General features: G+C 37.7%; 1 protein-coding gene across 1 annotated transcript in view; it reads left to right on the forward strand.

Annotated features, from left to right (window-relative positions):
• The first annotated feature begins 4,402 nt into the window (after positions 1-4,402).
• ZNF804B (zinc finger protein 804B) overlaps positions 4,403-26,239 on the forward strand; it is a 96,568-nt gene continuing 74,731 nt past the window's right edge. The window contains exons 1-2 of the mRNA XM_035021385.1: positions 4,403-4,441; positions 4,528-4,671. Coding sequence (XP_034877276.1) covers positions 4,403-4,441; positions 4,528-4,671 — 183 coding nt within the window. The remainder of the gene's footprint in view (positions 4,442-4,527; positions 4,672-26,239) is intronic.

Here is a 26,239-nt window from a genome sequence, read left to right on the forward strand (position 1 = left end):
CAGTGCTTGTCATGATAAGTGCTCTCAATCCCCTTCACCTTTTTCACCCATCCCCCACTTACCGCCCCTCTGGTAACTGTCAGTTTATTCTCTGTACTTGAGTCTGTTTCTTGGCTTGTCTCTCCCCCCGCCCCCTTCTCTCTCTCTCTTTTTTTTCCCTTTGTTCATTTGTTTGGTTTCTTAAATTCCACATATGAGTGAAATCATATGGAATTTGTCTTTCTCTGACTGACTTATTTTGCTTAGCATTATACTCTCTAGCTCCATCCCTGTTGTTGCAAATGGCAAGATTTCATTCTTTTCTTTAGTGCCGAGGAATGTTCCATTGTAAATAGGTACCACATCTTCTTTATCCATTCATCTGTCCATGGACACTTGGGCTGCTTCCATAATTCGGCTATTGTAGGTAATGCTGCAATAAACATAGGGGTGCATATATCCTTTTGATTTAGTACTTTTGTATTTGGGGGGTAAATACCAGGTTGTGCGATTACTGGATTGTAGGGTAATTCTATTTTTAGCAATTCTTGAATGTATCAGTGCTTAATGGTTAGTTGGATGAGCATGTGGTTAGATGGATGGATGAAGCAGCGTGACACAGTGGAAAGTGTGCCTTGCTTTACCATCGCCTGATTTGATAGAACTCATGAAATTACTAAACATAAATTGCCTTCTAAATGGTACTTAGACTATGTGATACCTTCCTTTCTAGTCTACTAGACTGAGCCCTTACCCTCCAGCCTTCTGGTACACACAGCTAGACCAACTCAGCTCCACTTCACACTTGAGAACAGGCCCACCTCACACTGGGTGATATCACAGGCTACTGGGTTATGGTTCTTTAACTAAAAGTCAGCTAGAGCTCCAACCTCAGTTTCCAGTTTTGCCAAAGATGCTTAAGGAAGCTTATTTTTTTCTTTTCCTCTGTGATTCCTCTAGCCCTACCCAGCTCTTGGCTTATGTTCTCCTGTGCCCAAGATTTCTCTTCTCAGGTCTCAGCTTCCCCATTTCTGACCCCCACTCATCTGCTATTGAATTTATGCTCTTATTTCTGGATTTGATAGACACACTGGATTGTGAACTCTGTATGTATGCTTTGCTAATGGCATTTATATTCCATGTGTATTCCTCCTCTCTTAATAAGGGGACTAGAATATATCCTGGGGAATATCATTAATCCCTTAGAAGGAAGGAAAGTGGGAATAGCTGTACCACTTCCTGGCAAGAAAAATGAAGTAAGAAATCCGGTATATAATTTAGTCTGATGACTGTAAAATGTGAACATTCACAGGAGATGGTGAAAATATTGGTAGAACTCTGTTATAATTACAATATTTTACACTGAAATTCATTTAATGTCATAATTAAAGGTTGTTTTAGAAATAAATGCTGTTTAAATGAAGATACCAAGAGTAACTGAAGGAGCCTCACCCCTGGTCATTGAGCTGTTGTTATAAAATCCTCTACATAATCTGGAATAATATGAAAGTATATTTTTAGCCACTCTCAATTCTCAGTTGCCAGCCTGCCTCTGGTTAGTGAAGCTGAGGTACTTTTGAACACTGAGGAGGAAGTGCTCAATGTCCAAGGCACATGGTCACTTTTCTAAGGCTGTTATTCCAGTGTTATAATAAAGGAAGAAAAACTGTGAGTAAACCCAAGAAGTCCCTAGTTCCAATCCAGCCTTTGAAATTGTACACAACATATAAAGGACATGTAAAAAAAACCTAGTGAGAAAGATGGGATGGGAACTTATGTTTTCCCCTGATGTAAGCCTACAGTTCCGAAGATTGGGGTCTACCTCAATGCTGTACTGCCTCAACTCTCAAGTGACACCATTAACAAGCCATTATTTCCATTCTTTGAGCAACTGGGTTTTTGTCCTGAAAATTGAGGTCCACATTCTCATTACTGGTTATATCCTGTCAGTAGTTTTTATATGCCCCATCAGCTGATAATATAACCAAATTCCTGCTTTCACTCTCTTAGACAGGCAATGTAGATGTTTGGTCTAGTTTTATTGTTTGCAAATGGTACTCATGTCCTTCCTGCCTTCGTGCCACGTGTGTTAGCCTCTTATATTTGGGCTTGAATCATTCCGTTCCCATGTCCAGGTTAATTGCCCCATCACTTCACCCAACTCTGTGATAATCTGCTTCTCTTCCCTGTGCTTGCTTTCTTATCTGGTCAGCAACAGCCCTGAGATTTAGGTTTATGGCCTGATTTCTTTCTATAGAGGCTTAGTCATTTTAGAGAAACAGAACTAAAATCCATCCTTTATTTTGTCCATTCACTTTTTTATGCGTATTTACTTGATATCATCCATGTGCCAGTCATTCTTAGGCATGGGGATAATGGAGAACTTGCAATGTGATGGGAGGCATAAATCTGTGAGCTACTATTATCCGTTAATTTTTGTAATACATATTAAATAGGTAACTCTGTGCTAGACAATATGTTTGGCATATTTTTGTGGATACAAAAATGAATAAAACAGTTCCTGCCCTCGAAGGATCTATGGGCATAGACCTGAAAACAGATCATTTAATATCATGTGACATGTCTGATGATAGAATTAAAGGGGGTAATATAGGAGCATGGATTGATACACTGATGAAGTAGGAAGGAGTTTGTATGGTGCATTAAGAGGACTGGCCCTAAGGGAGATGCTAAAGCACAGCTGTTTATTAACAAGGGAGTTAGGCATAGGGCATTTGAATTCAAATCCCCTCTCTGCTTACTAACTCAGTGACCATGAGTGTGTGATTCTAAGTGATGATTAATATATTTGTAAAAATGTAGATTAAAAAACTTATTTTTATAGGGTTGGTGTGAGGAATAAATGAGAGAATTCATCACATACTTAGCTTAATACCTGGCACATAGTTTATGCTCAGTAAGTATTCATCACTATTATTCTATAGGCATTGAGAGGATTCAAGAGGATTATATTATTATTATTATGTTTTAACTGAAGTATAATTGACACCCAAAGTTACGTTAGTTTCAGGTGTACAACATAGTGATTCAACATCTCTCTATATATGCTCACCACGAGTATAGCTGCCATTCTTCACCATACAATGCTATTATAATACCTCTGACTATATTCTTCCCTGCTTGGGAGGAGTTTAAGCAGAGGAACGATGTGGCCAAAACTCTGTTTGAGAGAGAGCATAGTCAAAATTGTTTGAAAAATATGTGGTAAACCCATTGGCAGCATCTAGCATGAACCGATGCTTGAAGAAGAAGCTTATCCTGGAGTTAGAGCCTACAGATAAATAAGACCCTAGCTGTAGTGTGAAGGAAGATCACCCATGGAGACTGTATGGAGTAGATAGATCAGTTGGCTGAAGATGGCATTGGGTGAAACATCGAAATATACGGGGTAGTATCAGAAGAAGAAAAGTTTATAAATGGTCGTAGTTGTGTTTGGTAACAAGCAACAAAATAGAGGCTTTGTCCTCCTGGTAAAGTCATGGGAAAGTGTTCCAGAGGGGACAAAGAGCTGGGTGTTGGGAAAGGAGTAGGAGCTAACCAATTTAACCAGGTGGGAATAGGCATTGTGTGCTGAGAATAGCAAGTCCCAATACTGACAATTTCAGTGAGGCTAAAATACATGAAGCAGTAGATGAAGGATGTAAGACAATGCAATCAATGTCCCCATTAAATATTATAGTAAAGAGATCTCGCAGTAATGTGTGCTCCATGGACATAATGGCAGCTTGTGTTTGCGATCGGTCATTGGATTGGCAGAGGAAATGGTGCTGAGTCAGCAGAACCACAACCTGAAAATGGATGGGAAGAAAGAGAATGACCAGACTGCAGTTGTGGGCTTTTTTTTTTTCAAAATTTATTCATTTGTTTGAGAGAGAGTGAAGGCATGCAAGTTGGGGGAGTGGCAGAAGAAGGAAAAAATTTTTTTTAATTTAATTTTATTATGTTATGTTAGTCACCATACATTACATCATTAGTTTTTGATGTGGTGTTCCATGATTCATTGATTGCGTATAACACCCAGTGCTCCATGCAGAACGCTCCATGCAGTGCTCCATCACCGGGCTAACCCATTCCCCCTAACCCCCTCCCCTCTAGAACCCTCAGTTTGTTTCTCAGAGTCCATAGTCTCTCATGGTTCAGCTCCCCCTCCAATTCCCCCCACACCCTTCATTTTTCCAGAAGGAGGAAATTTTCAAGCAGACTCTACCTGAGCAGGGAGCCCAACATGGGGCTCCATCCCATGACCCAGGAGATCATGACCTGAGCCCAAACCAAGAGTCAGCCGCTTAACCAACTGAGCCATGTAGGCGCCCCAGCTGTGGGCTTCTTTGAGAGAGTTCATTTTGTGTTGGTTAATATGTTAGGAATCAGGCTGAGCTGAAAGTTATTTCCAGAGTGCGCCATGAATTTCCAAAAACTGATGAGCCTCACCATAGTCACAGTAAAATTAAGTAACAACTTGATTAACATGAGGTCTAGTTATGCTATTAGAGAGAAATATAACCAACATTTTTGCCTTCTTTAAAGGATTTTCCAGAAAACGAGAAGTCCACAGCAAAGGCCCTGGAAGATGTAAAGGCAAACTTTTACTGTGAATTATGTGACAAGCAGTATCACAAGCACCAGGAGTTTGACAATCATATTAATTCTTATGATCACGCTCATAAGCAGGTAAGCCGAAGTGTGGGAAATCCTTTTCATTCCTAGATTTATACCTTCAGAATAGAATGTATGCATTCGGCCTTATTTATTGTCATCTAAGATACTGAGGTGAAACCATTTAATTAATTTATTTTTCTTCAAAGATTGTTTTCTGTTTAAATGTTAGATGAAATATTTTTTTCCTAGAAGTATTGTAAACCTGGGGGTGAATTTAAAGATGGTCTAAAAGTAGACTGATATTTATTTGAGAATTATAGATATGGGGAAACCAGAACCCAGTAAAAAGAGTGTCACATTTAAAAACCACCTAACTAGTCAGTGGCAGAACCAGAACACTGGACAGAATCGATTATAGGGTTCTTTCAAAACTTCTGAGGTTTAGGGAATCCTAGGACTGTGGGGAAAAAATAAAGAATACCCTCTTAAGAGAGTCAAAATGGTTAACTTACTAGATGAACCATTGTAAATGAACAAACAAACAAAAATTCAGGGAGGCTAAGTTGAGAGGTAATTCAGATAGAAATGCTTCATTTCTTTTTCTTAAGAGGTCATATGTATACTTTATCTGTTTAGATAGTCTATACATGGCTGCTAATATTCTCTATTTCCATCTCTGTATGAGAGAGGAGGCTGTTATTCTTACCCTGTTAGATTTTATCCTTGTTGCATGAGGTATGGAGATATTGGCCATTTAGGAATTGGGAGTGTTAAATACCCCTAAGAAAGAAATCCCATTTGGCCAGAGGATTATTGCTGACAGCTGTGAGGAGGTACACACTCCTGATGCCAAACGGACCTGATATCTTGGAACGTGTGGGTAAGTCTTGTATAATCTAGACCTAAAATATTTATTCAGAGTAAACAACAATAAATATTTTGACTAACATTGCCAATATTTACTGAGTGCATCCAAAATACTTGGCCTTGAGAGATGCAAGGAATCAGTTTCTATCTTTAAAGATGTAGCATGTATCTATAATTGGCCATATTTCTCGGACAAGAGCAAGGACCTGGGATAAACTGTTTTAGGACTGTGATTCCCAAATCTTAGTGTGCATCATAATCACTTTGGAACTGAATAACACAGATTCCCGGACTTAACTTCCGGTATTGTAATTCAGTAGTTCTGAGGAGGCCCAAGAACTTGCATTTTAAAATGATACAAAATGGAACTTTCCAAGCATATTTAAAACTGAACTACATGGCTACCATCCAGCTCCAGCTTCGATCTCCTTTCCTTTCGACCCCCACCCCTCACCCCCCCACCCGCCACCACCGTGTATTATTTTGAAGCAAATTCCAGGCATCATGTTATTTCGTCTGAAAGTGTTTCAAGATGGAGGATGTGCTTACACAACATAGCCTCTATCATACTTAAAAAGTAACAGTAGTATCTTAATATCAGTGGGTGATCTTTTTTCTTTAGTTGTCTCATAAATGATTTTTAAATTTGTGTTTCTTGAAATCAGGATCCAAAAACATCCACACTTTTGGTTGACATGTCTTTAAGTTTCTTTTAATATATATTTAAACTATAGGTTTTCCAGTTCCTTTTTACATTTGATTTCTTGCAATTTATCTGCTGAGAAAACTGGGCATATTCAGGGTTTTCCTGAATGCAACCCAGTGCTGTCTTTTTTCATTTTCTGTGTCTTCTGTGTTTCTTTTAAACTGATTGTTACGTATAGAGATCTGAACAAATTCCAGTTCATATTTTTTCTTGGCAAAAATGTATCACAAGGCATTTTGTATCCTTCCATAAAGAGGCATATGATGTCTAGTTGTCTCTATTTTTATGACTGTAAGTTTGAGAAATGGGTTTGGATGCTACCAGTTTGATCCATCCATCATTAAGTACATCACTTACATTTTTCCACTAATGGTTTTGTAGCCATAGATGATCATTTGTTTAAATCCCTTACTTCATTTGGAGTTGTAAAATGATGATTCTATCATCCACTTGTCATTTATTAGATGAAATATGTCTATAAAGAGAAATTCCCTATAAGGATCACTCCCAGAGGATTTTATGTAGGTGGTCTTTAGGCCACATATATATAAATTCCCAGTATATATAGATACAGTATATAAGTAACCCGAGAAGGTTCTCATGGGATAGCTACATTTGATCTGTACTTTAAACATGAATAAGTAGATGTTGAAATGGAGGCTAAAGATGGGATGGCATCCTTGACCATGGAAACACAAGAATCTAAGGCAAGGAAATAGAGGAGCACAGGACATCTTTTCAAAACTGTCGAAAGTGTTTGGACTATGAAGGGGATGAATTCTCCACACCTTATCTACGTGCCACAGCCTCCCTTGTACTCTGAAATTCTGCCTGATCATTTCCCTTATTAGTTTCTTCAGTCTTATTTCCATTGGCTTTCCAACATGTTGGAAAAAACCACCTTTCCTCAATCCTTGTATTTCATCTGTGCATCTATTTCTGTTTTTGTTTTTGTTTTGTTTTTTTTTTTCCTGTAGGTTTACCAGCATTCTAACATTCGTTGGTATGCTCCTTCATCAAACAGTGATTGAGTTTCAGCTATGTACTATTGTGCTAGTTGTGAAAAGTGGGCCAATTTGGTCTCTAACTTCAGGGAGCCTGCATTCTAACTGGGGAGACAGACATGTCAACACACCTTTAAATACATTGGTTTAAGTGTTCCAGAAATTCTATACCTAAGATACCAAGAAAACCTACAAAACTGATTTAAGAAAGAAGAGATGACAAGTGAGCTGGGATTTTTAAAGAATGAATAGAAATTAACCACGTAGTCAAGGATGGTAGGTCCTATATGATAGAAACCTCTCTCAGGACATGAGGCAGTTATAAAGCATGAGCAGAACACAGAGAAACTGTCAAAGATTCATTATGGCCACTAAAGTCAGTCACTATCCTGAGGAGCTCTTTAAAAATCTTTGAAACTGTTTCTCATTTCTCTCATTCTTCTTTTGCAATGGATCTTGCTCTCATTTTTCATTTTGCAATCTCTTTTCACCATTCATATTTAATCTCACTCTTGAATCTGCTAGGACCTTCAAACTGGACTCCCCACCTCCATTATTTTCCCTCCTCCAAACCAGGCTATCCATTTATAGTGAAATTAATCTTCTCAAACTATCACATTCAATGTGTGATGACTGACTTTTTCAAAAGTCTGAACTACTTAGTCTGTCAATTCAAAATGTCCATAGTCTGGCTCTTGCTTCCATTTCCAGATTTATCTCCTGCAACTCCAGAATTTCCCTACAGTTTCTCAAAAGATGCCTTATGCTTTCCCACCTGCTCATCTTGGCTCATAATCTTCCCTCTGCCTGGGATGCCCTCCCATCTCGTGGCTGTATTTCAACATATGCTCCTGTGTATTTAATGAATAGATTGACAATTTATATCTGGATATTCAAAGAGCTGAAATCTCATGGTAAGCAGATTTAACAGCATTTTCCAAATTCTCTTTGATCAAAACCTATTAACATTGTGCAGAATTTTGTCCAAGCTGCCTGCTTTGGAAAACAATGGAATAATTAAATTTGCTGTAGACCTTGGAAAACTGCTTTCTTGGGTAATGTTGAAATACTTTTATCTAAAGATTTCTTTTAGCCCAAAATTTTGACAATAACTTGAATTTTAAATGAAGCTGAGTTTACAATTTCCCTTTTAAATGAAACTGAATTTTATGTACAGAAAAAGGAAGTACGCACTAAAGTAAAACATGCATGTCTTTTTTTTTTTTTTCAAATTCCAAAGCTAAATATGTCTATTTGGTTCTTGCTTCAGTAAAGGCTCTTCTTGATTGTGATGATGATTATAATGATAGTGGTGAGGATTTGGCTGAGAGCATTTTTTGGCCTGAGTAATATGAATAGCTTCTATAATTTTATTTTCCATGTGGATTCAGACAAAATATCTGGCCTCTTCTGTTGAACTTCCAACAAGATGGTCTTTTGGTATACTTTGAAGTGAATCTAAATTCACATGAAATTAAGTCTGTTATTCATTAATAGAACAGCATAGAGCTGGAAGCAAAGGAATCTGAATTCTTATAATTATTTAGGATCCTTCAGTTCAGTAAGTGATTTCTAAAGCTTTTATATTGTCTTGTATCTAAATAGCAGTATCATATGTTATTTTATTACAAAGATTATATTATGCAGAGATATATTGTAATTCTAGACAAGTAAGTCAATACATAACTTTAAAGAATAAAGTAAAATAGTCTGAGATTCATAGCTTTAAATTCGTTCCATTTGGCATTTAATATTATTTTTCTATAATTTGATCACAAATTAAGATATTTTTCTTAGGTACTATTGGTAGAGAAGGATAGCTTATCAGTAAAAAGGCTGATTTTTTTATATTTATTCAACAAGGGGAAAAATTAATTTCTAAAAGCTTGACAACCCAACTCTCATATAACTCACGTTTTTGGTAATAACTCAAGTTGTGTTAGCTATTGCTTTGAACTTCTTATAATTCCGTGTAAATGTTGAGCATTACCACTAAAGCAATTTGAATGTATATACAAATTACAGTCATTTGGATGAAGGTGGCAGTGTAACTATTAATATAACTAACATGTTAATAACAACTAATTCCTTGTGAGACTATCTATAAGTCATAATTTCTTTCTCAAGATGGTGAGCCGCAAGTGCATAATACTGAAATGAAAACCACACATCCTCACACACAGCAAAAATCTCTCCTGCCCCAGAGGCATCCTGGCTCATCTCAATTTAGAAAAAACAAAGGAGCCTGATCCCCATACAAATAACCCATAAAAATATCTTCAATAATAAAAAACAAATCCACTTTTAGATCCTCCACATGTGACATTTAATCCTCCTAATCTTTGCTTCACAATTGGATTTATTTTCACTCAGGAGGAGCTGTTCACTTGTCGAGCCTGAATTTGAATTGTTCAATTTCATTCTTAAAATATTGTTTTGGATTCTCCCCAACTCTACCTGCACAGGATAAAATAACAGAACAGAATCATCTTTGCCATCTTGTCTCCAAGAGGAAAAGACCCAAAACTGCTAAAGAAATTCAGCCCAGCTACGCCTTGCTTTGTTCCTACAGTATGATTTATATTTTCTCCAGGTACTGCCCAAATTAGCCTAATAATATATTTCAGCACAGTATGTTTAAGTTACTAGTCCTCTTTTTTTTCTTTTCTTTTTTTTTATTCTTATGTTAATCCCCATACATTACATCATTAGTTTTAGATGGAGTGTTCCATGATTCATTGTTTGTGCATAACACCCAGTGCTCCATGCAGAATGTGCCCTCCTCAATACCCACCACCAGGCTAACCCATCCTCCCACACCCCTCCCCTCTAGAACCCTCAGTTTGTTTTTCAGAGTCCATCGTCTCTCGTGGTTCGTCTACCCCTCCGATTTCCCCCGCTTCATTCTTCCCATCCTGCTACCTTCTTCTTCTTCTTCTTTTTTTTTTTTCTTAACATATATTGCATTATTTGTTTCAGAGGTACAGATCTGAGATTCAACAGTCTTGCACAATTCACAGCGCTTACCAGAGCACATACCCTCCCCAATGTCTCTCACCCAGCCACCTCATCCCTCCCACCCCACCCCCTACTCCAGCAACCCTCAGTTTGTTTCCTGCAATTACAGAGAAAAGACATGTATCATATGATCTCACTGATATGAGGAATTCTTAATCGCAGGTTACTAGTCCTCTTAATGTAGCCACAAAACTTCAAGGTCTGGTTAATTTTAGGGTCAGCAAGATTGAAGAAATATAAACTCAAATATCTAGAATGGAAGCTCTCAGAAACATTTGTTGGTAAAATAAAATACTACTTATCTCTATTTATATTTTGCATTCTATAAACCCAGCTTTCTGGTATTTATATATTCCTCACCACCCCCACCCCCCATGCCCTGGAATCAGCCAGCAGCAATTGGAACCTCCATCAGCAAAAAAAGTACAGACGACCCAAAGCTGATCTTAGCTTCCGATTCATCATTCAGCTTTGCTAAAATACTGCTCTCACCCTGGCTAAGAGGCTTTTCAATCTTAAGGTTGTCTTCTGACGGAAAAATAAATTAAAAATCTATATTCTGGCTCTTTCTGTATCTCAGGTGTGCCAAGTACTTTCCTGCCTTAAGGCATTTGGCATGTATCTCTCTGCAGTGTTCTTCCATTTGACCCTCAACTTCCTGGTTCTTCTGTGCATTTGTGTCACGTGCTCTGAGGGATCTCTCCTTCGTGCTCTACCTCACGTAGACAGTTGTCAGTTCTCCAAATCTTAGTACCCTGTCAGCACTCAGTGGTGGTTGGACTCGACCTATGCTGGCTCTCCAGAGCCACTTGTTCAATATATAAGAATTCTGTGAGCTGGTTCTTAAACAATCGGTAGCTTGGTTTAAGAAATCAGCCATGGTATGTGGTGGGGAATCCACAGGCACTACAAACAGGGCTTGTTGGGTTTTGTTTGATTTTTCCAGAGTGTCGGGATAGCAGCACATCATTGCTTATTAATCTGTAAAAACAGGTTTTTTGGTTTTTTTCACCCTGTCCCCTCTTCCCTCCTATTAGTTCCACAAAGAGAAGAGCAGGGTACTCTTGGTTCTATTGGCTGCGTATCCCTGTCTCTCTCAAATGTAGAGCTGTGTTTGGCACAAAGTAATGACTTTATAAATATTTTTTTAAAAAAGAATGAGTAGCCGAATAAGGTTCTACAATTGACCATGCTTCTCTGACCTACATCAGTACATTCATCCACCATTGATTCCTTCCTTTCTCTCCAGTCTTACTGAGAAATAATTGACATATATTAATGTGTAAGTTTAAGGTATATAGCATGATGGTTTGATTTACCTCTATTGTGCAATGATTACAAGAGAAAAAAAATTTCGCTTTATGATGAGAACTCGGAGGATTTACTCTCTTAACTTTTCTATGTATTGTATAGCCGTGTTAGCTACACTTATCATGTATATTACATCTCTAGTATTTGTTTATCTTATAACTGGACTTTTGTGCCTTTTGACAGTCTTCCTGCAATCTCCTCTCCCCCTGCTCCACAACTGGTAACCACAATTCTGATCTCTATTTCTATGAGGGTTTTTTTTTGAGATTTAACATAAGTGAGATCATACAATATTTGTTTTTTTCTGACTTATTTCATTTAGTATAATACCTTCAAGTTTCATCCACATCACAAATGGTAGGATTTTTTCTTTTTTTTTTTGGCAGAATAATATTCCATTGTATGATGTCCATGGATATTTAAGTTGTATCCATGTCTTGGCTATTATAAGTAATGCCTCTGTAAACATGGGGGTGCAGTTATCTTTTGAGTTTGTGTTTTTGTCTTTTTTGAATATATTGTTCCAGAACTGGAATTGCTGGATCATATGGTAGTTTTATTTTTAACTTTTTAAGGATCCTCCACACTGTTTTCCTTAGTGGCTGTAACAATTTACAGTTCCACCAACTGTGCACAAAAGTTCGCTTTTCTCCACATCCACACCAGCATTTGTTAACTCTTGTCTTTTTGATAATGGACATTTTAACAGGCATAAGATGGTATCTCATTGTGGTTTTAATCAGCATTTCCCTAATGTCTAGGGATGTTGAGTATCTTTATTTTGTACTGTTGGTCTTTTGTATACATTCTTTCGAAAAAGGTCTATTCAGGTCCTTGGCCCATTTTTAAATTGAGTTATTTGGGTTCTTTCGCTATTGAGTTGTATCAGTTCTATATATACTTTGGACATTAACCTTTTATCAGATATATGGTTTGCAAATATCTGTTCCCATTCCATAGGTTATCTTTTCACTTTGTTGACCGTTTCTTTTGCTGTGCAGAAGTACTCTAGTTTCATTTAGTCCCACTTGTTTATTTTTTTTATTTTGCTGCTTGTGTTTTCAGAGTCATATCAAAGAAATCATTGCCAAAAGCCATGTCAAAGAGCCTTACTTCTGTTTTCTTCTAGAGGGAGAATTGTGTCTCTGCTCCCTTGTCTGGGTGGGCAGGGAAGGGGTTGCTTCAGGTAACTCTAAATTTCTTGAACAAGCTTTCCCACTGGGAGGAGCTGGGGGTATCCTCAGCCTTGGTTATGAATTAATCCCTCTGCCTGTATGCCCTGTAGTGGGTTTGATCTGGGGGCAATCCATTCTGTCCACTCACCTCTCTGCTCAAGCATCACTGGGCCACACAACTTTGGGAAGTTATGGCCAGCCCCTGTGGTCAGATGGAGCCTGGAGACACTCCAGACCAGTGGGGCTATAACTCAGCTCCCAGCCTGGATTGGGCAAACCAGTCTCTAGGGCCAGCAAAACTCATTTTGAGGATCCAAATCAGGCAGACTTGCACCCCAAAGAATTCCCTGGCCAGAGTACACCACTGATCTGGTTCTGCTAATGAGCAAAGCCTCTGGTTTGTGTTACTACTTGGGCATTTCAACTGGGTCCGCCAAGATTTATGTGCTCATTGTTGCCAGCTCCTCCCACATTCCCAGTAGCTGAGCCCACAGATTCCCCTGCAGTACCTGCAGGGCCAGGTCAGAGTTGGGGCTCTCACAAGTGACCAACAATGCTGTGGGTGCTAGCTGCCCCTCCCCCAGGTTCTCTTTACCCCTGCGGGAGGAACCAGAAGCTCAGGGGAGATCTCTCCACATGGTGCGTCCCTGGCCTGGGGGAGGGGCAATATGGTCAAGGAGTAGCTGCTTCTCTTCCCCTTCTAATGTGGTCTGTCTTAGTCATTGAGGTGTGGGGGGTGCTTCATCCTCACTCCCATTTTCTATGATTCTCTTTGTGATATCTTGCTTTTAAATAGTTACTAATTGTTCTTCTTGTGAAGGGGAGTAAAATCAGGAACAACTTTAATTGCCATCTTGGTGATGTCATTCTTTAATCACTTCTTAAGTAGAGAAAGTTGAATTATGTAAACAAGATGGGACCCCAATCCCAAGTTCTTTGTAATTACTGAAGAAAAGTTGTCATAAAAACCCCTTTTTATAATTTAGAAAATATTTGGCTTATAAATGCTGATGTGGTGTGCCCTTTTAAGAATTTTAGACTTCATTTTGTAGAAAATTACTAGTCTTCAAGGGCTTCTAAGCAAGCAAATGATATGATCAGATTTGTGATTTAGAAAAACAAATCTAGAAGCAGTTTAAGGGGTGGTACAGAAGGAGAGAGCTTGGCTCTGTGATCAGATATGAGGCTAAGAGCCCACGAGAGATGATCAAAACCATTACAGCAGTGACAAGGAGAGAAAGTGTGAGAAGGGGTGCATTCAAAAGATTGTCACTGGCTTGAAACACATGAACACATGGTCTACATCACTGATAACCAACTAAATACAGACTTGGAGAGGTTTTTTTTTTTTTTTTTGAGATTGTCAAATATGAAAAAAGAATGTTACTACCCAATGTTGACAAGATGTGAGAAAATGAACACTGTCAAACAATCCTTGTGAGGATATAAGGTGTTTCAGTCTTTTGATGTTCAGTTTGGATTATTTATCAAAAGCTTTAAAATGGGAATTTTCTATCAACAGTTCCATCTGGCATGTATTCTAGAAAAATAATCAAATGAATTTCAAGATTTATGTATAAGGATGTTTAAAACAGAAAAATACTGGAAGCATTCTAAACATACAATGAAAAAAAAACAATGACTAAGTTATGACACATATAAAGTGGAACTACAATATAAGAATTAAAATTGTGTTTTGGATCTATATTTTACACAAAATTTAATTATTAAAAGGAATGCGTGAATGCTTGTTTATTTATTTAAAATTTTTTTTTAAGATTTTACTTAGTTATTTGAGAGAGAGCACGAGTAGCGGGGAGGGGCAAAGGGAGAGGAAGGAGCGACTCCCTACTGAGCAGGAAGCCTGAAAGAGGACTCAATCCCAGGACCCTGAGACCATGACCTGAGACAAAGGCTGGTGCTTAACCAATTGAGCCACTCAGGTGCCCCTGAATACTTGTTTATATCAGAAATTAAAGACAGGCGTCTGGGTGGAGCTGTAGGTGAAGTGTCCGACTCTTGGTTTTGGCTCAGGCTGTGATCTCAGGGTCATGAGATAAAGCCCCATCTTGGGTTCCACGCTCAGCATGGAGTCTACTTAAGATTCTCCCTCTCTCTCTGTCCTTCCTCCACCCACTCTCTTTCTCACTCTAAAATAAATAAATGAAAAAAACCCAAACAAACAAAAAAACACGAAAACGAAAGAATACAGAGGTATAGAACAATGAATAAAAGTATATAGTAACAATTTGGTGCCTATCTTTTTAGGTAAGTCTCGAAATATTTACATCAAATCATAAACTTTTGTATAAAATGTAAACATAAAATGTGATTGTATTACACAAGTTATTCTGCCTTCATACATTTTCACTTATATCTTGTCAGTTCATAAAGATTTATATTTTATTGCGTTGTTAAGTCAATACCCAGAATTTATATCACTGTGACTTGTAAATTGTTTTTTTCATCAGAGCTTCATAGGTACTGTGATTACTTTATGATTATGTTTTCTTTCTTGTACAGCTCTTTTCTCCTGGAGTTAGAAATTGCCTAAGTTTTATATTTGCTCAGTTTTGTATCACTGTCTATTACTAATTTATCTCTGAACTATCTACCATATATAATAACAAAGTCTTAATAAAAAAACATCAGATACATGGGGCAATAGATCAGTTCTATTTTGATTTTTTTTCCTGCTTATTTTAGAGAAATGCATGGTAGAGTCCTCTGTCTTTTGGCTCCAGTCCAGGTAGATTGCACTCTGTTCCTCCTGCACAGCTACTGTGCTTTTTATCATCATCCTGTGACTGCTTTTGCTTCTTTCCAAGATTGTACTTCTCATTTCCTTGACCTCATGACTTCCCATTTCTTATTTCCTCCTTTCGGTGGAACCTAGTCTCCACACGCTTCCTATACACACAAGGTGAAAATTTGGGGCCCATGTCTATCAGTAAATGTAAATGTGTTTATTCTACTCTCATACTTGATTTATTTTTCAACCGGGTTTCAGCTTTTAATGTTCCTGTTGAAAAGTGATATGTCATTTTCAGTTCTAATCCTTTCTTTCTGAAAACTTTTAGAAATGTCTCTTCATCATTTCTTCACACAACAAACATTTATCTAATGCCAGCTATGGACCAGACACTGTTCCACATCCTGGGAGTAGGAAACCATCCAATTATCTCCACCCTTGTGGAGCTGACATCATAGTGAGTGCAGGAAAACTGAAAAGGGAGATAGAAATAATAAAATATATAGAGCACTGGATAGACCTATGTGCTATGGAGGAAAATAAAAGAGTGTAGTGTGTAGGGAGTGCTCTGGGCAAATAGAATTTTAATTAGGGGTTTTAGTGGAGACCTTAAAGAAAAGACGAGAATAAGCAAAACTTAGAAGATACAGGAGCCATTGATTTATCTGAGGGAGAATATTTCAGGCAGAGGGAATGCCACATGTGCAGTCTGGGAATTAGGACCATTCACACTATTCCAAAGACTCCTAATATGATAACATCCTACCATGACTTTGATATAAGTCATTTTTCAATTGCTGTGCAGGCCATTCCATGGAATATTTCGATTAGGAAAGTCATGTCATTTGTTTTGGAAATTTTTTAATAGTATATTGGATCCTTTCCTCATCTACTGTCTTTCTTCTCTTTCAAAATTCTCTTGTTTGGATATTAGAATTCCAGAATGAATCTTCCTAATTCCTTATTTTTCTTACTATTTTCAGTGCCTTAGTGTTTATGTCAACATTCTGGGAGATTTGCACAATTCTGTTTTCCAATTTTTCATATTGTATGTGTGTGTATGTGTGTGGGGAAATAGAAACAGAGAGTGAGAGAGAAAGCAAACAAGTACACATTTGGTTTGATCTACAGTTCACATGCTAGAGGCATTCCTCAAATATTTTGTAATACTTGGTTATTTACCTGACATTCCTATTTATAACTGAGGGACCAAAAATTTGATTGGAAAATTTATTTGTATGGGTTGAGTTTGGCAGATGGCAACCTTCAGTACGGTGTGGGAGGGTAGTAATTTTTTTTTTTCATTGAGTGACCTCCAAGTGTCAATATTTATGAAGTTTTTGAAAGTCGTGGGCAGAAAAGAAATTTGAAATCTCACTTGTATGCAAATTTTCATTTAATCTCCTTATTTAAATAGTTTTATAGCTTAGCCCTAAGCTGTATCAGATGTTCCTAAAACTAAATCCTACCTGGTTCAGTATCTCCATAGAGCTAGCCTCAATTTTCTGCCAGAGTAGGCTAGGGGATATGTTGGCTTGTCTGCTCTTTTGTAAACTTTAACTGGTTTTCTTATTTCAAGTCCCATCCTCCACTTTTCCAGTTTTACTTCTCTAGCAAAGTTTTCTGTATTAATATCAGCTGCCCTCCCCTCAGCAATTGGTCTGCCTTTTCTGCTATATTACATATCCTCCCTCCCTCCCCCTCTCCTTCCTTCCTTCCTCCCTCCCTCACTCTCTCCCTCCCTTCCTTCCTTCCTCCCTCCCTTCTTTCCTTCCTTTCTTCTTTCCTTCCTTCCTTCCTTCCTTCCTTCCTTCCTCTGTAGGCCAATACTTTTTTTTCTTAGTTAAATAGAGCCAACACTCTATTCCTCAGAGTTATCATGACAATTAATGAAAAAATACGTGAACATCTTAACCCAGGGCCTAGTATATAGTTTAACTGCTCAGTAAGGTAGATTGAGGCATATTGCACAAGGTGTGCTTTCCAAGAGAAGCTAGAGGCTCATTTCTCAAGAATATTATTTGAGGGGCGCCTGGGTGGCTCAGTTGTTAAGCATCTGCCTTTGGCTCAAGTCATGATCCCAGGGTCCTGGGATCGAGCTCCGCATCAGGCTCTCTGTTCAGTGGGAAGCCTGCTTCTCCCACTCTCGCTCCCCCTGCTTGTGTTCCCTCTCTCGCTGTGTCTCTCTCTCTGTCAAATAAATAAATAAAATCTTAAAAAAAAAGAATATTATTTGAGGGCTATTTCATCAAATGGAGGCTAACCTGGAGGACCTCTAATAATGAATCCTTTTTAAAAAAATATTTTATGGGGCGCCTGGGTGGCTCAGTCGTTAAGCGTCTGCCTTCGGCTCAGGTCATGGTCCCAGGGTCCTGGGATTGAGCCCCGCATCGGGCTCCCTGCTCAGCGGGAAGCCTGCTTCTCCCTCTCCCACTCCCCCTGCTTCTGTTCCCTCTCTCGCTGTGTCTCTCTCTGTCAAATAAATAAATAAAATCTTTTTAAAAAAAATCTTTATTTAAGAGAGAGAGAGTGGGGGGAGGGGCAGGGGGAGAGGGAGAAAGAGAGGATCTCAAGCTGACTACCTGCTGAACGTGGAGCCTGATGTAGGGCTAGATACTCATGGCACTGAGACCGTGACCTGAGCCGAAATCAAGAGTCAAATGCTCAACCAACTGAGCCATCCAGGTGCCCCAAATCTTTTTTTAATAATAAATCTTTTATCTCTGAAATTATGATTGTGTAAATTTGTAGTTAAATACAACTTTCTGTCATTTGATTTAAAGTCAGCCTGAGACTTCTCAGTGAGAAAAAAAAATAATAATTTGCTGCTAGTGTTAGATCCTCGGAGCCGCAACACCTATAGGGCTTTTACTTTCCGAACACAATTCAGCAACTTCACTTTGATGTATTTCAGATGTCAGATATCATGAAAAACCATACAGCAGAGTCTTGGTTCTTTACCATGTATGTGCTTTTTGCATTTGCAGATCTATAGGTTTACTTTTCCTAGCCTATTTTTTTTAGTTTTTTCAGCTTACGTTCTAGCTTCTTGATGTAATATTTCAGCACATTATGACAACTCCATACTGAATGAATTGTGCATAAAATTAATCCTGCAATATTTAATGATAGCTTCTGACTATCACATTGTTCAAGATGTTACAAATGGCAATATTATTCTCCTTATCTATTATTGTCTGGCACTAGATGATAATATATACAAACTGGTAATATATACATATATATAATATAAATTAATCTGATAATTTAAGTGATAAATATATAAATTAATACATAAATATATGTTAATCTGGTAATTTAAGTGATAAAATTATACCCATTAAAATCAAGTAGCCAAAACAATGCAGAACTGTAGGTCAGGCTAGAACTCACTGCCCACAACTGTTGATAAGGCCAGAGACTAGAAGACAAGGCCTGATGTGTAAATCAGTTTTAATTAATTATTTCTTTCTTATTTCCATGTAATTCTGTTGGCTATGGCATTCATTCAGTAATCCATGCTTTCAGTCATTTGTTCAAAAATCATTTGTGCTAGGTACTGTGTATTCTATAGATGTAAAAATAAGTACACATTTCCAGTTTCTGGTTCATTATGTACAGAATTTGGAAGTTGTCACTCCCATCCACATAACCAGACAAAAATTAAACAAACTGAAAAATCAACAACTCTTCTTGGATCCACCAGAGAACTGAGGTTTACAGGACAAATTGCTTTCCCCAAAATGGGTCAGGTAGATATAGGAAATTACAACTTAGCAACACTGAAGTGTGGGAATTTTGAGGGAATCAGTAGGAATGTATGGAAACCTAACCTATAATCAAGAAATTGCTGGAGGCTCAGTGAGGATAACTCTGAGGTAAAATTCATGTGGGAGAGGGCTGTCTCAAGCAGGCCACTAGGCTTTTATAAATTTTACCTCCAGGAGACCTATCTTGTTCTTAAAGTAAAGAGAGAGAGAAAAAAAAAAAAAAAAAAAAAACCCTCTGCTTCAGGCAGGGGGAGAGGAAACATTGCCATTTAAAAATGTGTCAGAGCACTCTGGGCTTCTTAACAAGACATGCCCTCAAGGGGGGAAAAAAAACTGTTTTGCCAAACTCAGGGGAAATACTCCTCTCCCCTTTAATCTTCCTCTCTCCACTAAGGGTGGTGAGGGAGGAGGAGGCCAGCCCTGAAAAGCACTTGAGAAAGTCATAGCCCAACAGGTCACTAAAGGCTGAGACCTAGTCACAGGAGTACAGAACACTTTACCTCCTCCGGCCAACACCTTACCACCACATCAGTAGAGCTCCTGCAGAGTGGTAGAGGAATACAGCAGAAAGAATGGCATATCTCCAATCTTATTTAAGAAGCCTCTAGAGAAACCCAAAGTCAACAGGGGAGATAAATACATGGACACCAGATGAAATTTTAGCCTCTAATGAAATTATACCTTCAAGAAAAGGAAATAGCCAAATCCCTAGCTGGATATGCATAAAACCTCACGCTAACAGCATATTTGCCTCAATTTCACCTACCCAATATATCATGTCTGGCTTTCAAGAAAATAATTGCAAGACATATTAAACAACAAAAATACAGTTTGAGGAGACAGAAAAAGAATTCAAATAAGACTCAAATGTGGCAGAGATGTTGGCATTATCAGACTGAGAATTTAAAACAACTATGATTAATATGCTTATGGCTCTAATGGAAAATGTGGACAGCATACCAGAACACATAGGTAATGTAAGCAGAGAGATGGAAACTAATTTAAAAAAAGCAAACAAAATATTAGGAACAATAATAATTTTAAAAACTGCAGCAGAAAAGAAGAATGCCTTTGAGGGACTCATCAATAGATTGGACAGAGCTGAAGAGAGAATCAATGAACTTGAAAAAATACCTATTAAAGCTTCCAAAACTGAAAGACAAAGAGAAAAAAATAATGAAAAAGATAATCCAAAAATTGTGGGAAAATTACAAATGATATAAAATACTTGTAATGGTATTACCTGAAGGAGAAGAAAGAGAGAGAGAGAAAGCAATCAAGCAAGCAGAAGAAATATTCGAAGTAATCATCACTGAGAATTTCTCAAAATTAATTATGGACAATAAACTACAGATCCAGGAAGTTCAGAGACACTAATCAGAATCTTAGAAAAAATACAAAAATCTACACCTAGGTGTTATCATATTCAAACTGCAGAAACTCAAAGAGAAAATAAATGAATAAAGACTTTTTCAACAAATAAAAATTGAGGTAATTTGTCACCAGTAGACCTGCCTTAAAGGAACTGTTAAGAGAAATTCTACAGAAGGAAAGAAAATTCCATCTACACAAAGAAAGGGAGAGCATTAGAGAAGGAATAATGAAGGTAAAATAAAGTCTTATATAGTTTTTTTTGTTCTTAATTGATGTAACAGATAACCATTTGTTCCAAGTACTGTCAACAATGTATTCAGTGGTTATAGCTTATGGATAAGGGACATAAATGCCAGCAATTCTGTAAGAAGCAGGAAGGAGGGATTGCAAACACTGTGTCATAGGATACTTGCACTCCCCATGCAGTGCTAGGGTGCTGTGTGAAAGAAAACTTGGAATAATTGCAATTTTTTTTTTTTGGGCAAAATCAAGGACAACTGCTAAAAAGAGTAATAAGAAAGTATAATTGGTATGTGAAGACAAGAGAAAACATAGAATCCTGTTGAATACCCAACTGAAACCAGCAAAGGCAGAAAAAGAGTGGAAGACAAGGGGAGTGGGAGGATGGGTTAGCCTGGTGGTGGGTATTGAGGAGGGCACATTCTGCATGGAGCACTGGGTGTTATGCACAAACAATGAATCATGGAACACTACATCTAAAACTAATGATGTAATGTATGGGGATTAACATAAGAATAAAAAAAAAGAGTGGAAGACAAAAACAAAAAATAAGCAAAGAGAAATGAATAGAAAACAGTGACAAGTATGGCAGATATTAATCCAACAATATGAATAATCACTTTAAATGTTAATGGTCTAAATTCACTAATTAAAAGACAGATTTTCAGAGTTCATTTAAAAAGGAAGAGAGACCCAATTACATGTTGTTCAGAAGACCTACTTTAAATATGAAGATACATATAGTTTAGAAGTAAAGTAATGGAGAAATATATCCTATGCTAATGTTAATCAAAAGAAAGCTGGAGTAGGTATATTTATTTTAGACAAAGCTGACTTCAAAGAGAGGGTGATTATCAGGGATAAAGACAGCATTACATAATGATAAAGAGGTTAAATCACCAAGAAGACATAGCAATGCTTCATGTGTCTGTGCCTAACAACAGAGCATCAAAACATGTGAGACAAATTTGAAAGAAATGCAAGGAGAAATAGATAAATCTACTATTAATTTGAAGAGATCAACACTTCTCTATCATTAATTGATACATTCAGCAGGCAAAAAATCAATTAAGAAGATAGTTGAACTGAAAAGTGCCACCAATCAACTTGATCAGTTGATATTCTTTTCAAGCTCATGTGAAGCATTCACCTGGATAGACCATATTCTGGTCACTAAAAACATCCACATTTAAAAAAATAGAAATCATACAAAATTTGTTCTCAGACCAAATGGAATTAAACAAGAATTCAATAGTGGAAAGGTAGTTGGAAACCTCCACATAACGGGAGATTAAACAATACACTTCTAAATGATATGAGTCAAAGAAGAAAGTCTCAAAAAGAAATTTTAAAATGAAAATATAACACAATATATCAAAATTTGTGAGATGCAACCAAAGTGGACCTTACAAAACAGTTTTATATTGTAGAATATTATGCTAGAAGAGAAGAAAGACTTAAAATTAATAATCTAAGCTTCCACCCTAGGAAACTATAGAAAAAAGAACAAATTAAGTCCAAAGCAAACAGAAGAGAAAAAATAAAAATTAGAGCAGAAATCAATGAAATCGAAAACAGGGAGACAGTACAGAAAGTCCATAAAATCTAAAACTGGTTCTGGAAAAAGATCAATAAATTGATAGAACTTTAGATAGGCTAACTAAAAAGAAAAGGAGACAGAAGACACAAACTACTAATATGAAAAATGAGAAAACACCCATTACTACTGATTCTATGGCTATTAAAAGGATAATAAAGGGGGTGCCTAAGTGGCTCAGTCAGTTAAGCTTCTGCCTTAGGCCCAGGTTCCAAGTCTGCTTCTCCCTCTCTCTCTCTGCCGCCCCCCACTTGGGCTTTCTCTCTCTCTCAAATAAGTAAATAAAATCTTTATTAAAAAAAGGATAATTAAGGAGTATTATGAAAAAACCCTAAGCTCACAAATTTGGTAATCTCTTTTTTCTAAAAGATTTTTTACTAATCCTGAGTGCTTAGACTAACTACAACGATGGCTCTCTTTTTTCTAAAAGATTTTTTACTAATCCTGAGTGCTTAGATTAACTACAACGATGGGATGACCAATAAAATCATGCCAGGGCGCAAAGATAGGTGGTTGTATGATTTACAAAGTAATTCTGAGCGCAAAAATAAATGCAGAGTGAAAACCTCTTTTGGTAAGTATTGCACATCCAGGAATCTAAGGATTTCGTGGTAAGTGTGAATATAACCATTTCATATGCAGAGTAAAGACACACCTCTGTGCTTTATTCTTACTCTGAAAGAGCCAAAGCTAAAGTAAGCCTGTCTCAGAGATGGGCTACTGTGGAAGGATAGGTTAGAAGAACACTTGAAAAACAGGGCCAAGATTTTTCATAAGAAGTAGTTTTGTATCTACTCCAGTGCAGAGAATAAAAACATTAATATTTTATCCTGGAGTGTGACTCTATTAATTTTAGACAGAGAACTGTTAAAATGAGTTCATATCTGTTTGGGAAAAAGCAGCTGCATCTCTGACATAGCCATGAAGTCATCTCAGTAAATAACCTTAAAAATTTTAAAACAGGTGATACAACGTTCTGACTTACATCCCCAAATAAACTATGAAACACACATCTAGATAATATAATGAGCTTGTTCTCAAAATGGAATTATTAAAGGCATAATATGTTTTATTGTGCTTTGCTTTACTGCCCTTCACAGATGCTGCATTTTTTACAAACGAAGGTTTGTGGCTACCCCGAGTTGAGCAAGTTTACTGGTGCCATTTTTCCAACAGCATATGCGGTCCTTGTGTATCTGTGTCACATTTTGGTAATTTTTGCAATAGCTCAAGCTTTTCCATTATTATTATATTTGTTATGGTGACCTGTGAACAGTCATCTTTGAGGTTACTATTGTCACTGTTTTGGGGCAGCATGAACCACACCTATATAAGACAGCGAACTTAATCGGTAAATGTTGTGTGTGTTCTGACTGCTCCAGCAACTGGCCATTTCCCCATCTCTCTCCCTTATCTAGGAACCATCCAGGCCTCCCTTATTCCCTGAGATACAACAATATCAATGTCATGCGATCCCTAACCCTACAATGGCCTCTAAGTGATCAAGTGAAAGGAAGAGTCACACATCGTCCACGCTGAATCAAAAGCTAGAAAAGATTAAACTCAGTAAGGAAGGCATGTCCAAAGCTGAGATAGGCTGAAGCTAGGCTTCTTACGCCAAAGAGTGAGCCAAGTTATGAATGCAAAGGAAAAGTCCTTGAAGGAAATTAAGAGTACTACTTCAGTGAACACACATATGATGAGAAAACCAAACAGCCTGATTACTGCTATGAAGAAAGATTTAGTGGTGTGGATAGAAGACCGAGCTGGCCACAACATTCTCAAATATTAGGCCAAAGCCTAATCCAAAGCAAAGCCCTAACTCTCTTCAATTCTATGAAAAGTGAAGGAGGTGAGGAAGTGGCAGAAGAAAAATTAGAAGCTAGAAGAGTTTGGTTCATGAAGTTTAAGGAAAGAAGTCAACTCCTTAACATGAAACTGTAAGGTGAAGCAACAAGTGTTGATGTACACATTGCAACTAGTTATCCTGAAGGTCTAAGATAATTAATGAAGGTGGCTACACTAAACAACAGATTTTCAGTATACACACAACAGTCTTCTACTGGAAGAAGATGCCATCTAGGACTTTCTTAGCTACAGAGGAGAAGTCAATGCCTGGCCTTAAAATTCAAAGGACGAGCTGACTCTCTTGTTAGGGGTTAATATAGCTGGTGACTTTAAGTTGCAGCCAATGCTCTGTTACCATTCCAAAAATCCTAGGGCCCTTAAGAATTATGCCAAATCTATTCTACCTGTGCTCTATACATAAAACAAAAATATCCTGGAGAAGAGCACATCTATTTACAACATGGTTTACCGAATATCTTAAGCCCACTGTTGAGACATACTGCTCAGAAAACAAGATTTCTTCTAAACTGTTATTGCTCAGTGACAATCCACCTGGTCACACAAGAGCTCTGGTGGAGGTGGACAATGAGATGAATGTTGTTTTCCTGCCTCTTGACATAACATCCATTCTGCTAACACAGCCGTCCACCCATGGATCAAGGAGCCATTTTGAGATTCAAGTCTTATTATTTAAGAAATACATTGCCTAAGGGTAGAGCTGCTATAGCTAATGATTTCTCTGATGGATCCTGGACAAATAAATTGAAAACCTTCTGGAAAGGATTCACCATTCTAGATGCCATGGGGAACATTTGTGATTTGTGGGAAGAGGTCAAAATACCGACATGAACAGGAATGTGGGAGAAGTTGATTCCAACCATGAGGCATGACTTTGAGGGGATCAAGGCTTCAGTGGAGGATGGAACCACACACGTGATAGAAATAGCCAGAGGACTAGAATGGGGAGTGGAGCCCCAAGATGTGACTGAATTACTGCAATGTCATGATCAAACTTTAACAGATGAGGAAAGAAAGCAGTTTCTTGAGATGAAATCTACTCCTCGTGAAGATGCTGTGAAGATTGTTGAAATGACCACAAAGGATTCCGAATATGACATAAACTTAGTTGATCAAGCAGTGGCAGGGCTTGTGAGGATCGACTCCAATTTTGAAAGAAGTTCTACTGGGGGTCAGATGCTATCAAACAGCATCTCATGCTACAGAGAAATTGTTCATGAAAAGAGGAGTCAGGCAATAGGGGAAACTTTTCTGTTGTCTTATTTTAAGACATTGCCACAGCCACTCCAGTGTTCAGCAGCCATCAGCCTGATCAGTTAGCAGCCATCAGCCCGGAGGCCAGACCCTCCAGCAGCAAAAAAGATTATGACTTACTGAAACACTGAAAGCTGAGATGATGATTAGCATTTTTAGAAAAAAGAGTATTTTTAAATAAGATATAGTGTAAACGTAAATTTTATATGCACTGAGAAACCAAAAAATCCATTTGACTCACTTTATTACAGTATTCACTTTATTGCCCTGGCCTGGAACCACTCGTTATATATTCAGAGGTCTGCCTATATAAGCTCATTAATGGTTGAGGTATATAAACTTAAAATTATTCCTTTTGTTTGGAATTATTACTTGGAGGTAGTCCTTTTTCTTCTTTCTTCTTTCTTCTTCTTCCTTCTTTTCTTCTTCTTCTTCTTCTTCTTCTTCTTCTTCTTCTTCTTCTTCCTCCTCCTCCTCCTCCTCCTCCTCCTCCTCCTTCCTCCTCCTCCTCCTCCTCCTCCTCCTCCTCCTCCTCCTCCTCCTCCTTCTTCTTCTTCTTCTTCTTCTTCTTCTTCTTCTTCGTAAATCCCTTTTGTTTTATTACAATCAGCCTAATGGGAGGAAGTGTATTAAATTTACTATGACATCTGCCCAGAGTAATTAAGGACTCTTATAATCAGACTAGGCCCTAACCTTAGATCTAATA

Source organism: Mirounga leonina, unplaced genomic scaffold (genome assembly GCF_011800145.1).
Source record: "Mirounga leonina isolate KUSES-001 unplaced genomic scaffold, KU_Mleo_1.0 Mir_174, whole genome shotgun sequence".
In the NCBI taxonomy this organism is placed as follows: Eukaryota; Metazoa; Chordata; class Mammalia; order Carnivora; family Phocidae; genus Mirounga; species Mirounga leonina.